This window comes from Condylura cristata, unplaced genomic scaffold (genome assembly GCF_000260355.1).
Source record: "Condylura cristata isolate star-nosed mole 26May11 unplaced genomic scaffold, ConCri1.0 scaffold00021, whole genome shotgun sequence".
NCBI classification, from domain to species: Eukaryota; Metazoa; Chordata; class Mammalia; order Eulipotyphla; family Talpidae; genus Condylura; species Condylura cristata.
Window position 1 is genome coordinate 12,367,770 of NW_004567122.1, and position 14,334 is coordinate 12,382,103.

A 14,334-nucleotide genomic window follows, 5' to 3' on the forward strand; every position below is an offset into this window, starting at 1 on the left:
TTAAGTACCTTTTTTCTTAATTATATTAGGATATTTAGTTTAGGTGACAACATACATAGTAACTCTTGAAATCATGCACACGTAGATCATTAACGCGTCTGTCTGTGACTACAGTACAGTGAATTCTGAACAAAGGAGAAACCCAAAATCGGGCACTGAGCTTAGCGTCTTTAAAAGTGAAAAGGGGAATAATAAGAATAACGAACAGCCATATACCAGAGACATTTTGTGGGGGTGGAGTGGGAAATGGGATCAAAAACGGGGAGGGTGTAAGTGCACAAGACTATGGCACACGGGTGACTGGGTGATGGGAAACCCACGGGGATTACAATTGAGATGAAAAAAAAATGTACAAAATGATGTAAAAATAAACTATTATATTATTTAAAAAACATAAAAAAATTTAAGTAAAATAAAATAAAAGTGAAAAAGGGAATAGAATATGATTTCCAATAGGTGCCTGTAATTTACCCAGAACCTCCCAGCTAGGACACACCTTTCAAGAAGTTAAGTGGTACAGCCATTCTAGATGAGTGATGATAATTCAGCAGGAGTTAGATGAGGGCTTAGAATAAAGTATAATTTCCACAAAAGTATCACCTGTAGGCCCTCCCTGGTAGCGCAGCGGGTTAAAGCACTGCACTGAGAAGCTAACGCCACTTCCGCATGAGTTCGATTCCTGCCTTCCCCGGAGGTGACCACATGGCGCGGCAGACCTCTCCTGACCCGCCCGCTGCTCCCCTCAGCAGTGTACTTCGTCGATCTGCCTGTTCTGCTCCCCGCTCTGTCTCTGGTGAAGCCTCTCACCGCCCCGGAGCCTCTGCCCTGTACCCCAGTTATGTATGCACAAATAAATAAATCTTTAAAAAAAGATTAAAAAAAGTATCACCTGTAATATTTATTGCAGAAAAAAAACCTTTTTTTTTAAATTTTTACTGTCAGTGCTTTTTGTAACATTTTTCAGGACATTTAAGAAGCTTCGTGTAATCATACTCCAAACCTCTTGCAGATGATACTCAGCAACCATAGCTAAATATTTCAGTGCCACAGCTGAAAATCATGATGACATGTCTGCGCACACATGATGCGTCACAGCTAATGGGCACTGGCCGAGGCGTCCGAAGGGCCCCACGGTTGTGATCAGCACATTGAATCTCGAAGGGGACAGAAAAACAGGGTGATGGGGTGACGGCCAAACCTGTTATTTCAGCTACGCAAAAGCAAAGTAGTGTTTTGTCCAGCTGAAAGGGACCTAAACAGGTAATGGGTTCAATTTCCTAATAGCTGAATTAGACACCGCTGAGTAAACACTGACTAACAGCTATTTCATGTACACATTTACACAGTGTTGATGTTAACTAAAAGTTTCTGGCCAAAAAACTGTGTTGTTATGTTGACAGCCAAAACCATTCCATTTTTTAGCTAAGTGTGTACAAAACCGCAAATCTTCTGTGTTTACCTACTTGAGGCAGGGGCCGAAGCCACTTTTCAAGTTAATGAAAGAATCAATATTGATGGGTTCATTATTCTGCTATGATGTAACCTGACGTATTTACTAAGTAAGCAGGAGTTCTGACACCTAAAAGATGATGAACTGTGATTGGAAATGAGTCATCATTTGTGCAAAATCTGCTTATTCTGATACTTGCTCCCCCCCCACACACACACAGAGGAAACACATTTGGCAACCTTTTTTTTTTTTTTAAACTTAAACTGAATAAAGCTATATTAAGGTAGTAAGTGCCATCGTCAGGTACTGGGCCAGGCTTTTAGCCTCGTTTGCAGGCGGAGTCCACGCAGTGCAGCAGGCAAATGCAAACTTGAAATAGGCGTCGGGTGCCCGTCGGGTGCTGGGCTGTTCTGAACTGAGCAAGAAGAACCTAGCCAGACGCGGGACTGGCTTATGGCACAGGTGTGCTTGTGCTGTGTGCACAGACCCTGCAGGAGGTCCCTGGGCCCAGCCGCAGGCGTCCTGGGTGAGACTCTGCAAGTCTTGAACTGGCACGTTAATAAGCTTGGAATTTGCCCTTGCCACTTAGATACCGCTTATCGCCTTCAGCAGACAAGCATGTTGTCAAACAGTACTTTTCCAAGAGTGAAGAAAAGGAGGGGCTGTTTCGCTCGAGTTACCCCTAGAGAACGTCTCACGTGGTGGGCACCACCTGTCGCGTGCTGTTCTCCTCTTGTGACATTTATCAGACTCTGCTGTAAGCTCAGGGTTTGCAGTTCGTTCACTGCCTTCTTCAGACAGCTCACCCGTGAGCCCACAGCCTGCCGTGCTGGACAGTCCTCCAGTGAGGAGCCTGGAGAATCGCAGGGCTTGAGCCACCAAAAACGTCAACTCCACTTACGTGACACTGCTGATTTCTCTTCCTCTATTTCTGAAGGATGTCGTATTTTCACTGGGTCATCATGTTTTTGTTGGCTTGGGATTAGAATTTTAAACGTGGCAATAGTATTCAAAGTTTCCCCTTGCTTTTTTAGCATGGAACCAAGGCAAAGAGGTTCGCTTATATTTTTCTCAGAAAACTGAGAATTTGAGAACTTTAACCTCACATAACCACTATGACTGGAGACACCTTTGCACCTCATCAGCCATATTTATCAAAATATTTACCCTACGTATAGTTTTTGTGTATTTCTATGTAGAATGAAGTAGAGAAAGCATATCATTATACAACTTCACAGGGAAATTTTTTCCCCATAATTTAGCATGCTTTGCAGGAAAGAAGAGATACTTTTTCTCTTGAGTTACCCCAAGAATGTAGTGGAAAGAATGACTGCTCACTCCCTGACTACTTTGTGTGTTACCTCACCTTGGTGGGACCAGTTTCCTCATCTGTATTTATGTAAGAAGGTTGAACTAGGTTATCCCTAAAGCTGTTTCTTCTGACATTGTCATTTCTTACCTCACTCACCATTTTAAGATGCTTATAGAGGTGTGCCTCTCAGCACCTCAGAATCCAGCATCACAGAATTGGCATCGCTCAGGCAGGTGCCACACAGCGAAGCGGATGCTTCTCTCCCTCGATCTAGAATGCTTTTGCTGGCACCGCTGAACCGGGCCCCCTTTGACTCAGACCTGGTGGTTGCATCTGTTACCTCTTGGCTGTCAGGGTTGACCCCGAGATCTGACAGCAGGGCAGAGGCCCACTCCCAAGTACACTCCTCCCGTCCTTGCGGCTTAGCTGGAAGCCCACCTCAGAGAAGGCCTTCTTCGGTCAAGGCTAGACCGTTGCCATAGTGTATTCGTCTTTGCCTCTGTGCGCTTTAAATGTTTATTGTAGGAATGAATATTATGGGTGACAGAAATGGCGAATGCTAGTTTGTATGAGTAGAACTTGATGATCTTTTCAGTCTGTGGTGGAAACTTAAATTATATCCCCTAGGGTTTTTTTTTTTAAGATTTATTTATGTATGCATACAGAACTGGGGTACAGGCCAGAGGTGCAGGGGCAGTGAGAGGATTCACCAGAGACAGAGTGGGGAGCAGAACAGGCTGACTGAGGAAGTACACTGCTGAGGGGAGCAGCGGGCGGGTCAGGAGAGGTCTGCTGCGCCATGTGGGTCACTTCCAGGGTAGGGATCAAAATCATGCTGAAGTGGCTTTAGCTTCTTAGGCTGTGGTTTAATCTGCTGAGCAACCAGGGAGGGCCTAGTTTTGTTTTCTTAAAAAACAATAGTGGTAAAGACTGTCAGCAAACAATATACAGGAATACATTTATAATTATATATAACTGTATGCAGTTAAAGAGACTACAATCTAATGATTTTTGTTTTAGAAACCCATTAAGTAAAACTTGAAATATAATTTTATCACTGTCCTTCATTTCTATAATTGAAAGAAAACTTCCTCTTTAAGTACCTAGCAATTATTCTAAGATTCAGTTTAATTCTAATTTCACTTATATCTATTTTATTTAGAAGATAGTTCTGCTTATATGATTTGTGAAGAAGCTAATGCATTTCTGTCTTGGAAAATGTATGTATTCCTAATTCCTTATTAATGGGAAAGCAGAGGATATTTTTACTGTCAGCTTTCATCAGTTAGACCTCTCTGAAGACCTTACTGAGTTCTGCTCTCAAGGGAATTTTGCTACTAGATACGTGCAACATAATCTAGGTTCTCATAGAGAGGATCATAAATTAAAAACAAAACAGAATGGGCGAATAAATAGATTTGTTTTTTTTAAGAAATCGGCAGAACGTTAATCTTTGCTCTTTCATTTTCTTTTAGCAGTGTTTTCAGGTAGGAGGAAGAAATTCTAATTACATAGTACATGACACCATCTTAGATATCATAAGTAATGAATTTTCTGAATGGGTTTTAATTGTAACTATAAATGTATGAAGAGGGCTAAAGAGTAAATCTTCCAGCCTGTGTGTGTTTAGTTAACAATATTAGTGACTTTAATGGGTTTTACTGGAAAATGGAAGATCGAAGGCATTTAACAATAAGCCAGCCAGTTTTATTAGCTGTATACTCATTCACTAAATTATTTTGATGTAATACATTTCCACATGTCGTGCAGAGGGCTGTAGTGGATCTTCATTTATAGAACACCTGCCTCCCTAAAAACTGGAGTTTCTTAAGCTTCAGCCTCAGTCTACCCTCTGTATTCTTTTCCTGGATGATCTCATTTATTTTTATGGTTTAAAATTTCAATTTCTGTACTTCTCTACTGTTTTTCTTTTACCTGAGTCTCTTTTCTGGCTCTTTAGGCTTATTTCATTTATTTTTCAAGGAAATCTTAGACATATCAAGCGAATTGTGTAGAACCTGCAACTTCGAGCGTTTGCCCTTCTTCACATCTGCCCCACCCCCAACTCAGATGTTACCAAGAGCTCTCCTTTCCACCTTGAGACCATATCTCAAGTTTCTCACTTTTCTCTATCACTGTTGCCATCGCAGTAAATCAAGTCATTATCTTTGGTCTGGACTGGTTTAGTCTCCTAACCAGTTTCTCTACATCTAAGCCACTTAGACATAGAAATAAAAGCCAAGGTATAATGCTAAGTATGTACCCACAATTACTTTGATGCACCTCGCTTAATTAAAGTACTTTTATTTGTGTCTTTCTTTGCTTTACCAAATCCAATAAATATTTTCCCTGGGTTTTCCTGGATAATAGCAGTATTCATTGGTAATTCTTGTAAGCGACAAAAAGTCCTCTTACATAATTTGTATTAACTTATCACTTAATATATTCCTTTAGAAGATTACATAGATTCTCTATTAGAATTATCAATTTCTTTAATAATTTAAAAATTTTTAAAGCTTTTAACTTAAATTTTTAAAATGATTTGTGTTGTATGAATATATCCTTTGTATTTGATTACTAGAAGTATGGAAATGTAACTTTTTCTCAAACATTTGTAAAACCATGAGATACAGACAGCACTATTTAAAGATACATGTATATACAGATACACACACCAAAAAACACACATTATCTATCAGAATGTTTTACCAAGTGATTAGAATTAGGTAGTTAACGTTTAAAATAGTTTTGGTATATGATTGACAAGATGAGGCTGCATTTTGGTATCTTGCTATTGTAGTTTCATACTGCTAAGGTATTTCCCCTTCTGTTTGGTATGACATGATAGGCTACCTTTTATTCTCCAGACTATCTTTCTGACTCCCTGGAGGAAGAAAATAGGACCAAGTAGTCAAGTCTCATTACATAATGACAGTGATAGAAAGCACATGGATAATTAAATCTGTTGTCAAATGCAGTCTATAATACTACTTTGGGGTCCTCCCCGGTGGCGCAGTGGGTTAAAGCACAGCACTAAGAAGCTAAAGCCACTTCAGCATGAGTTCAACTCCCGGCCCAAAGGTGTTCCACATGGCGCGGCAGACTCCTCCTGACCCGCCCGCTGCTCCCCTCAGCAGTGTGACCTCATCAGTCGGCCTGTTCTGCTCCCCACTCTGTCTCTGGTGAATCCTCTCACCACCCTGCACCTCTGGCCTGCACCCCAGTTGTGTGTGCATAAATAAATAAATAAATCTTTAAAAAAACAAACGAACAAAAAAAACAACTACCTTACTCAGAATATTTTAACCTCTTTCTCCAGAAAACCTTTTAGAATTCTAAGAGCTGAAATGGTGGGTAGGAATTTCAGTTTATGTTCTCCTCCTTTTCCCTTAGCAAAGATATTAAACAGTGCGTTGAGTCAAAAGGTGGGGAGTGACGTAGAGCTGCACAATTCAAAAAAAGTGCCCCTGGCATTGAACTCTTTGAACTAACTGAACTCTTACTCCATGTGCTTCTAAACTCCCTTTTGGGTGTGGACAATCAGTTATTTGTGTCCAGATCTTAAATAGAAGAAAAACTATTTGAAAGCATGTTTCCTTAATAGACCAAGCCTGCCACATTTTCTGAAGAGTCAACAGTCAAATCGGACAGTTGATTCCAGCTTGCTAAGCATATTTGTGACTTTCTAGTTATTCTCAAGGAAAGCCAAATGTGTGTTTTCCTCCTAGAAATGTCAGAGCCCCAGGAAAGATTTTGAGCAGGCCCACTCCTAATATTTGTGAGACTCAAAGCATGAGTGAAAAAAGGGAACCATATGTCTAAATTTAAAGAACACTATGAGGGAAACTACCAAACTGTAAATGAAAATGTGATCCATATTCCTTTCTTGAAAGCCACAATTTTGGCATTCGGTGCCCAGTGCCACTCACGTTAAGTTCCACCCTTATCTCCCTAAGAGCAGCTGCCTTTCGGCATCCCTAGGAAAACACACACTTGCAAGTTCTGCAGATACACATATCCACGAAGCACTTCCAAACCACTCCCGTGTTCTTGGGCCCCCTCTCTGTCACTGTGAATTGAATGGGAATAATGCTAACAATAGCTCACCGTATGATGCCAGGTGTATGCATGTACCTACAGGTGTCTGGCTTAATTTCATCTTGATGTCAGCATTGTTCTTTCTTGGAGCTGAGTGTGTCAGTAGAGCATGATACTAAAATTTATAGAATGTAGTGTCATAGTGTCTTACCTGTCTGCCGATACATGCATACAAATTGTCTTAGCTGCTGTGATTTTAAGAAGTATGCTTTCAAAGTTACCCTTTTCCCTCCCTGTTACACTTCAGGAAACGCTTGCCTTGAAGTAAAGCAAAGCAACATTCAGGAAACAAGAATCTAATTCAGCTGCCGCTCCCCCACCCCCCCCAAAGATGCAGCAAATTGGTGAATTATACACAGATTCTTTAGTCCCCACTAACTGGTCGGGGAGTAAGGAATTTGCCTTGCTTTCCCTAGGGTAAACTGAGGCCTATCTTTGCTGTTAACTGCTGGAAACATAACATTGCTGGAGGATGCCCGGCAGTCTTCGGAAGTTTAATAAGATTGCCTCGTAGCCAACGAATTTTTCTATTAGAGTTTGCAAAACAAGTTTTGCATCATTCCTACAGGATGAGAATGTAAAGTAGATGCTAGATGCTGTTTTTTCACTTGTTCTAAAACTGAAATACTTTAGAAAAATCAGTTGCATTCCTGTATACAGTGAACTAAAAGAGAAAGAAATCAAGAAAATAATCCCACTTACAGTCTCCTCAAAAAGAATTGAATACTGTGTGTTTAACAAAGGAGTGTTTCTTCGGTTTACAAAATCAACCCAAAGCAGGTTGAGTTGGGTTAATGTTGTCCCCAGACATACACATACAATATTAATTAGCTCCATAAAACGTTTTCCATTGCATGTGAGGTGAAAGGAAGGAGCGTGTCTAAGTCCCAGCTTTGAAGCTGCTGTGTTAATTGTTAACTTTTGCTGAGTCTGGACATTCAAAAAGGTAACAACCTCAGCATGTTAAGATCATAACTGTTAGATTCATGCTCTGAGGCATCAGCTGTGCTAATGTGAGGCCTTAATGGCTGCATGAGTTCAATCAGATAGCCCGCCTCCAGTGTGTTTGTGTGATGGTATTTACTAAATTTCAAGTGGACTGCTGAGGAAGATGAAATATAATCTCGTGTTATCTCTGTCTTGAAAAAAAAAAAGAGATAATGAAATTATTCTTGCTAGCATGTATTTTATTAACCTCTTTGGAGTCAACTTAAAGAACAAATGTCCCTATAGAGTTGAAACCTTTCCGTAATGTGGAGTGTCGTGACTAAGTACATTTGTGAGTTCTCAGGACAGTGGGGTTGAGCAGAGTAGGTGAGTATTTTTGTAAAAACTGCTCAGAATAGTATGGCATATTTTAGGATTCACTGGATAGAAAGAAATGTAAATTGTTTACAACTGAATTTTTTTTTTTTTTTTTGTCTTCCTTACAGAGCCTGGAGAAAGTTCTCGTAGAATTCAGTCACGAGGAGTTGTTTGATTTCTATAACAAGGTCTGTATTTTTAAAAGGATTTCTGATTTTTTTTAATGTTTCCTCATTTTGTGAATTCTTATTTTTAAATGCTGTATGATGGAGCTAAGTTTTTTGAGCTTCCCTTATAAACACCTTATGTCTTACAGTAGGAAGCATGGTTAGGATGCAGAAAATGTGACAAGTTCAATCAGGGAGAAACTGGAATTAGTTTTCACTGAAATACTACTATGTAGTTCCTGGCCACAAAGGCACTTTAACTACAAGTAATGTTAAATATTTTAATTTCTGAGCCCAAGAGAGAAGGGATGCCAGCCTTGAAAGATTTATCTTTGAGCATAATTCATTTCTTTCCAAATACTGATTTCATCATCTTGGAAAATATATTACCACCCTTTCCCTTTACAAGTTTTATGTGGTGATCATTTAAACTGAAACAGCTGGGTGTATTTAAGAAGTATTATTTAGAGATTCTCCTTTACAATTTGAAAACTTAAATTGCAAGCATGGCCTCTGATATCTTCACAGAACAAGAAAACTTTCCTAAGCAGTACTTACATGGCTGCGTGAGTGGATTTAGAATGCAGCTACCACTACTGTCCCCTCCCTTCCAGTAGCTGTTTCTAAACAAGTCCTTTTAGGAAGCTCTGTCCCTTCACCAACATTCTCTCTCTTTTTTCTTTGGAAACAGCTGGAGACTATTCAGGCACAGCTGGATTCCCTCACGTGAGGCTTTGGAAGACCCTGTCTCAAGCACACTCCTGGCACCTCGTTATTTGCATTGAAGATAGAATTCCAGGTTGTGTTTTCTGAAGGATTCAGTGGTTTTCTTCTTGTCAGTTTTGTGGATTATTGCTTCTTAGATAAATAACAGCCAAGAGAGACCATGGTTCTGAGTCCTGAGGTTCAAATATACATTCCCTAGTTCTGTGAGCCAGCAGGAAGCCATGACTGTCCGGTGAGTGCTGCTTTGCCTGACCTGATTATTTTCCGCATACCCCATGACACCTTCTATATCCAGTAGGAACCGTGGAAACAAGATAGAAAGTCTCCCTTAGAACACGGAACTTTTACTAACACATTAATAAAAATAAGAAAATAGTCACATGCCATCACATGCTTTATGGTATTTTTCCTTCAACGTTTCATTTGGGAAATGATAAAGGAAAGAAATTAAAAATAGTGCTGGTCCCCATGTTTATTGCTGCTTTATTTACAGTAGGAAAGACATGGAAACAGCCTAAATGCCCAAAAGTAGGTGACTGGATTAAAAAGATGTGGTACATGCACACAATGGAATATTACTCAGCAGTCAAAAAGATAAAACACATGCCTTTTGCAGCAACATGGATAGAGCTGCAAGGGATCATGCTCATTGAAATAAGCCAGAAAGAAAAGGAAAAATACTGGATGGTTTCGCTCATAGCAGGAGTATAAAGGACCAGGGGTGGAAATAATAATAATAATGAGCAACTATATACCAAAGACATTCTAGGGGGGTAGAGTAGGGAATGGGATCAAAAATGGGGGGGAGACTATGGTGATGGCACACGGGTGATTTGGTGATGGGAAGACCACGGGGATTACAACTGAGATGAAAAAGGGGACAAAATGATGTAAAAATAAATTACTATTAAAAAAATAATAATGCTGGTAGTCACAGACCTGCGCATTCCAGTGTGGGCTTCTCTGTGCACTTTCATTTTTCTTCCGAACGGAAAGAATTCCCAAAAAGCCAAGGTTTCCCAAAACCCTTTTTTTTTGTGCTGCAAATTAATAATGATTCTTTTCATTGTGTTGGAGACAGATTCAGATCATGAATAAAAATAATTATAATTTGTGCTCAAATGGGTATCCTTAAAATTGCAAAGCAGATTTCACATTCTCTGTCTGTAAATATGTTAATTAACTTCAGTCAATAAATCTTTGATATCTTAGGATGAGTTGAACTGAAGTGCACAGCATTTTATGGTATGAACATGTATACTAATTTGAGTGTGTTGCTTATATAAAATACTGCCAACTGAATGTTCTATGAGTGAAATTTCTTTCCTATATTACTTCTGAGAGAAGAGGTAGCAGCAGAGGGGAGAACATAGGAATAATAATCCAAATAGCAAAGGAATATCATGAAGATTAAACAAGATCATTCATGTTAAATATTTAGCATTATTCCCGACTTGGAATAATCACATAATGTGTGAGCTGTCATTTTCGTATTCACTAAGAAAATGACCGGGTTTTCCATTGAAATTGTTCCAATTCACATTTGGATTCAAGTCAAAATTGCAGGAAACGTGTTATGAAGCCCCTTCCCTTAGAGCGGCCTTGGCATTCCATGACAACTTCATCTTTTGATTGCTAGGTTCAAACATAATGCCAGCCTACTCATATTTTTTATTGCCAAAATAAGATAACAGCTATATGATGAGGTGGGACCAGAGTCAGAGAGTGTTTTTCTGTGACTTTCTACCTAGTTCTTCTCCCTTCAGAAACTTCTCTAGTTGCATTCAGTGAGTTTTGATCTTTTGCCTTGCAGTGTCTTTGACACTTTGCTCACTATATGAGGCCAGCAAGCAGCGGTCTGTGGGCCTGATCCTGCCACCAGGTTTTCTGCAGTTTCATTGGAGCACAGCTGTGGTGGACAGATATCCAATCATCCTCTACACCCATCATCAACCTGCTACTTGCTCCTGACCAGATGAATAGGACAAAGCAATGGAGTGTCATTCCTGTGCTGTGTTACTTTATGTCAAATTCTCTCATGCTTATAGTCTCTCCCTAGAGACTTTCTCCTTCTTGGTTCTGAAGAAACAAGCTGCTGTGTCAGGAAGGGCCTGCAAATGGGGGCCTGGGCCTCTGGTTGCTGAGGGTGACCACTAGCCAGCAAGAAACTCAGGCCCTCAGCTCACCACCGTTTCGCCACAGGAAATAAACTCTGCAAACATCCTGGGTGAGTTTTGAGGTAGATTCGATCCCAAACCAGCTTCCAGGATAGAACAGAGCCCAATGGACCGTGACTGCAGCCTTGCAAAAGAGCCAGACTGCCGACTTACGGAAATTGTGAGTTAGTAAATGTGTGACTGAACTTCCAGATTCGTAGTTACAGCCAACACAGCAGCCCTGCTCTTGGTAGTCATACAAACTGCGGTTGCTTTGTATCACCGTGGCAGCACTGAGCAGTGGCAACAGAGCACGTAAGTATCCATCAAGCCTAAAATACTTACTGCTGGCTCTTCACAGAAAAAGTTTGCAGGCTCATGCCGTTAGCACCCTTCCCAAACAGGAGTATGCTGAGAGGAGTCAGGCAGTCCCAGGGAATACATAATGCCAAAGATGAGTGTGGCATGCATTGGGTTGCTGGAAAAGTCATGAGGCATTTTGGCTTGAAAACCCAAAAAAAATACATCATGACTTTTCTGATGACCGATTGTTTCTCTATCATCACTCTTTCTCCCAGGTTGGGCTATCCAGCTAGAAATTCTGCTTTCCATTGTCTGCAGCTTAAGCAGCCATGTGACTGGTTTCACTGATGACAGTTTAGTGCAAGGGATTGTCATCTCCACTTTTCTTCCCTCTTTCTGTGACTAAAACTTACAATAGGAGATGAATCAACTTTGATCAGATGATGAGGATGGTGGCTGAAGGGGTAGCGAGCAAGAAGATGGAAGGAAGCTGGGTCCCTGAATGTCCTCCTGGATCCCTGAATGTCCTCCTGGATCCCTGAATGTCCTCCTGGAGCAGTGCTGCTGATAGGTCCTTGACAGGCTACTGGTGCGTGAGAAATAAAACTTGTTGGGGTAACTGCATTTGGAATCTTTTTAATGTAGCAGCTTAACCTAGAACCTAAGTGATAAATGATTCAATTAGTCAGTAATGTAGAGAATTATATTTTTAAAGAGAATGGAATATTTAATGGTGTCTAGTTCAAGATACCTATAAAATTTAAAGAGAAAGTGCAAAACATCAAAAAACCTTTTGCTGCAGCCTGCACCTTCCAGCTCAACTCTCAGGCATGCTGGGTGGATGGATATTCCCTCGCTTTCCCCAGTGTGACTACTTGGATGGGAAAGTTTGAAAAACCCATAGTTGTCTGCTGTAAATCTCCTCAAAAGTTTTAATACTAAGTAAGCCCATTTCTGTTGTGGGGGAAGCAAGCCAGGACAATTCTGAATTGTTAAGCTCTTTAGTAGCTGCTCAGGAATTAGAATTTCAGCTTTAGATGAATCAGGTTTGCTTCTCTATAACTTTGATTTTTGTCATCATTATGCGAATAGTTCTCAATAGACCACCCTCACTTAATGCTAAAATTAGTTAATTTCAGGCATTTTGTAGTAAAGCTTGATGGCATTTATAATTTGGGGGATTGAGAGGGTTTTATCACTGTGTCACCCCTGCAGACCTCTGCCACTGAGACACATACTTGAATCTTTTTAAAGTTCTTTTGCTCCTCCCAGAAGTGTGAGGTGGCGGCTGTCTGACAAGGCCTGGTCTTCAGTTCCAGGTGATAGCATTGTCAGAGTCTTTTCCTTGAAATAAAAAGTTCATTTTCATGTCAAAAGAAAAAGGTTTCAAAGACATGAAAGTTCAGCTTATAAGGTTCAGTTTATAAACCTGTAAGGAAGAAGATTCTGGAAACTTAGTCTCAAAGAAGGAAAAAATCATGACCATATAATAATGCTCCCCTCATCAAACCAGAGTCCAGTCCTTTTCAGTGTTGTTTAATGCACATTTAAGAATCTCATTTTATAAATAACTTCATTTTTTAAAAACGCCCTTTTAGGAATTGGGGGCGAAAAGTAACTAATAAAGTAAAAACTCAAAGTCATCAGGCAGCTATAGATCAGAGACATTCTGCAGGGGAAGAAGAGGGGGTGATGGTGCTCGGGTGACTCGGTGGCGGGAATTTCAGGGGAACCGTCTGTTATACAAACATTTAATGAATGTATTTTTTTAAAGAAAGATTAAAAAATCAGTAAATTTCAGTAAAAAAAAGAAAAAGCAGTTGATCACAAATTTAATAGTGACTTTTATTTGTGAAGTTGAGTTTTAGTTATTTACTCTTTAAAAATTATTTATGCATACAGAACTGGGGTACAGGCCAGGGGTGCAGGGGTGAGAAGATACACCAGAGACAGAGTGGGGAGCAGAACAGGTGGATCTACTGAAATACACTGCTGAGGGCAGCAGCAGGCAGAACAGGAGGTCCGCTGCGCCATGTGGGTCAGCTCCCTGAACGGGGATCGAACTGCACTGAAGTGGCTATGGCCAGCTCAGCCACTTTAACCCCCTGCACCACCAGGGAGGACCCAAAGTTGAGTTTTAAACACAATACATCGCACCTGAATTTTTCAGGGAGAACCCGGCGGTTACGTTTCTCTCATCTGTGATAGGTGTTGCTGTGCTGTGCGGCACGGAGCTTGGCATCTCCCTGACCTCCTTGCCCCTGTGACTGTTCGCCTTCCTCTGCACCCTGCATCTGCTCCACAGTTCAGTCTTCCTGCGGGTTCAGCCAGGCTACCTATGAACAAAGCAAAAAGCTATTCTCAGAGACAATGGGCAGCAGCCCATCAACCTTGGGCGCTCCTCTCCGCACGCCCCCTGCAGGCTGTGGTTCGCCATTGGCCACAGAACACAGTATTTTTCCACTTGAGCCAAGAGCGGGGTGACACACCTCCCAGGCTGTGGTCCACTTGCAGTCCAGTCCCAGACTGCTCTACATGCTGAAGTAAGTATCCTGTGAGGATCAGCGTGCTGAAGAAAGACTGGCTGAGTGAATCCATGGAGTGCACAAGTACTTTGTCCCCTCTGCTGTTCATTCGCACCATACCCTCTGATCTTTTCAAAACAAAACCACAAACCTCAGATTGACAAGAGTCTTCAAAGGGCTTTAGCCAAATATAGTGGTATTCCTGGTAGGGGGGTGCCCTCTCTCTCCTGGGGAGTCTCTGTTGCAATCACTGTGCTTTTGTCCAGCTAGAAGATTTGCATGAGGAGAAGAC

At 40.9% G+C, this 14,334-nt stretch overlaps 1 protein-coding gene across 2 annotated transcripts in view; it reads left to right on the forward strand.

Moving 5' to 3' along the window:
• COMMD10 (COMM domain containing 10) overlaps positions 1-9,478 on the forward strand; it is a 117,251-nt gene extending 107,773 nt beyond the window's left edge. For both annotated transcript variants that reach the window (XM_004686647.2, XM_012727707.1), the window contains 2 exons: positions 8,294-8,353; positions 9,024-9,478. In XM_004686647.2, the coding sequence (XP_004686704.1) occupies positions 8,294-8,353; positions 9,024-9,062 (99 nt within the window). In that variant the 3' untranslated portion in view covers positions 9,063-9,478. The remainder of the gene's footprint in view (positions 1-8,293; positions 8,354-9,023) is intronic.
• Positions 9,479-14,334: the final 4,856 nt, after the last annotated feature.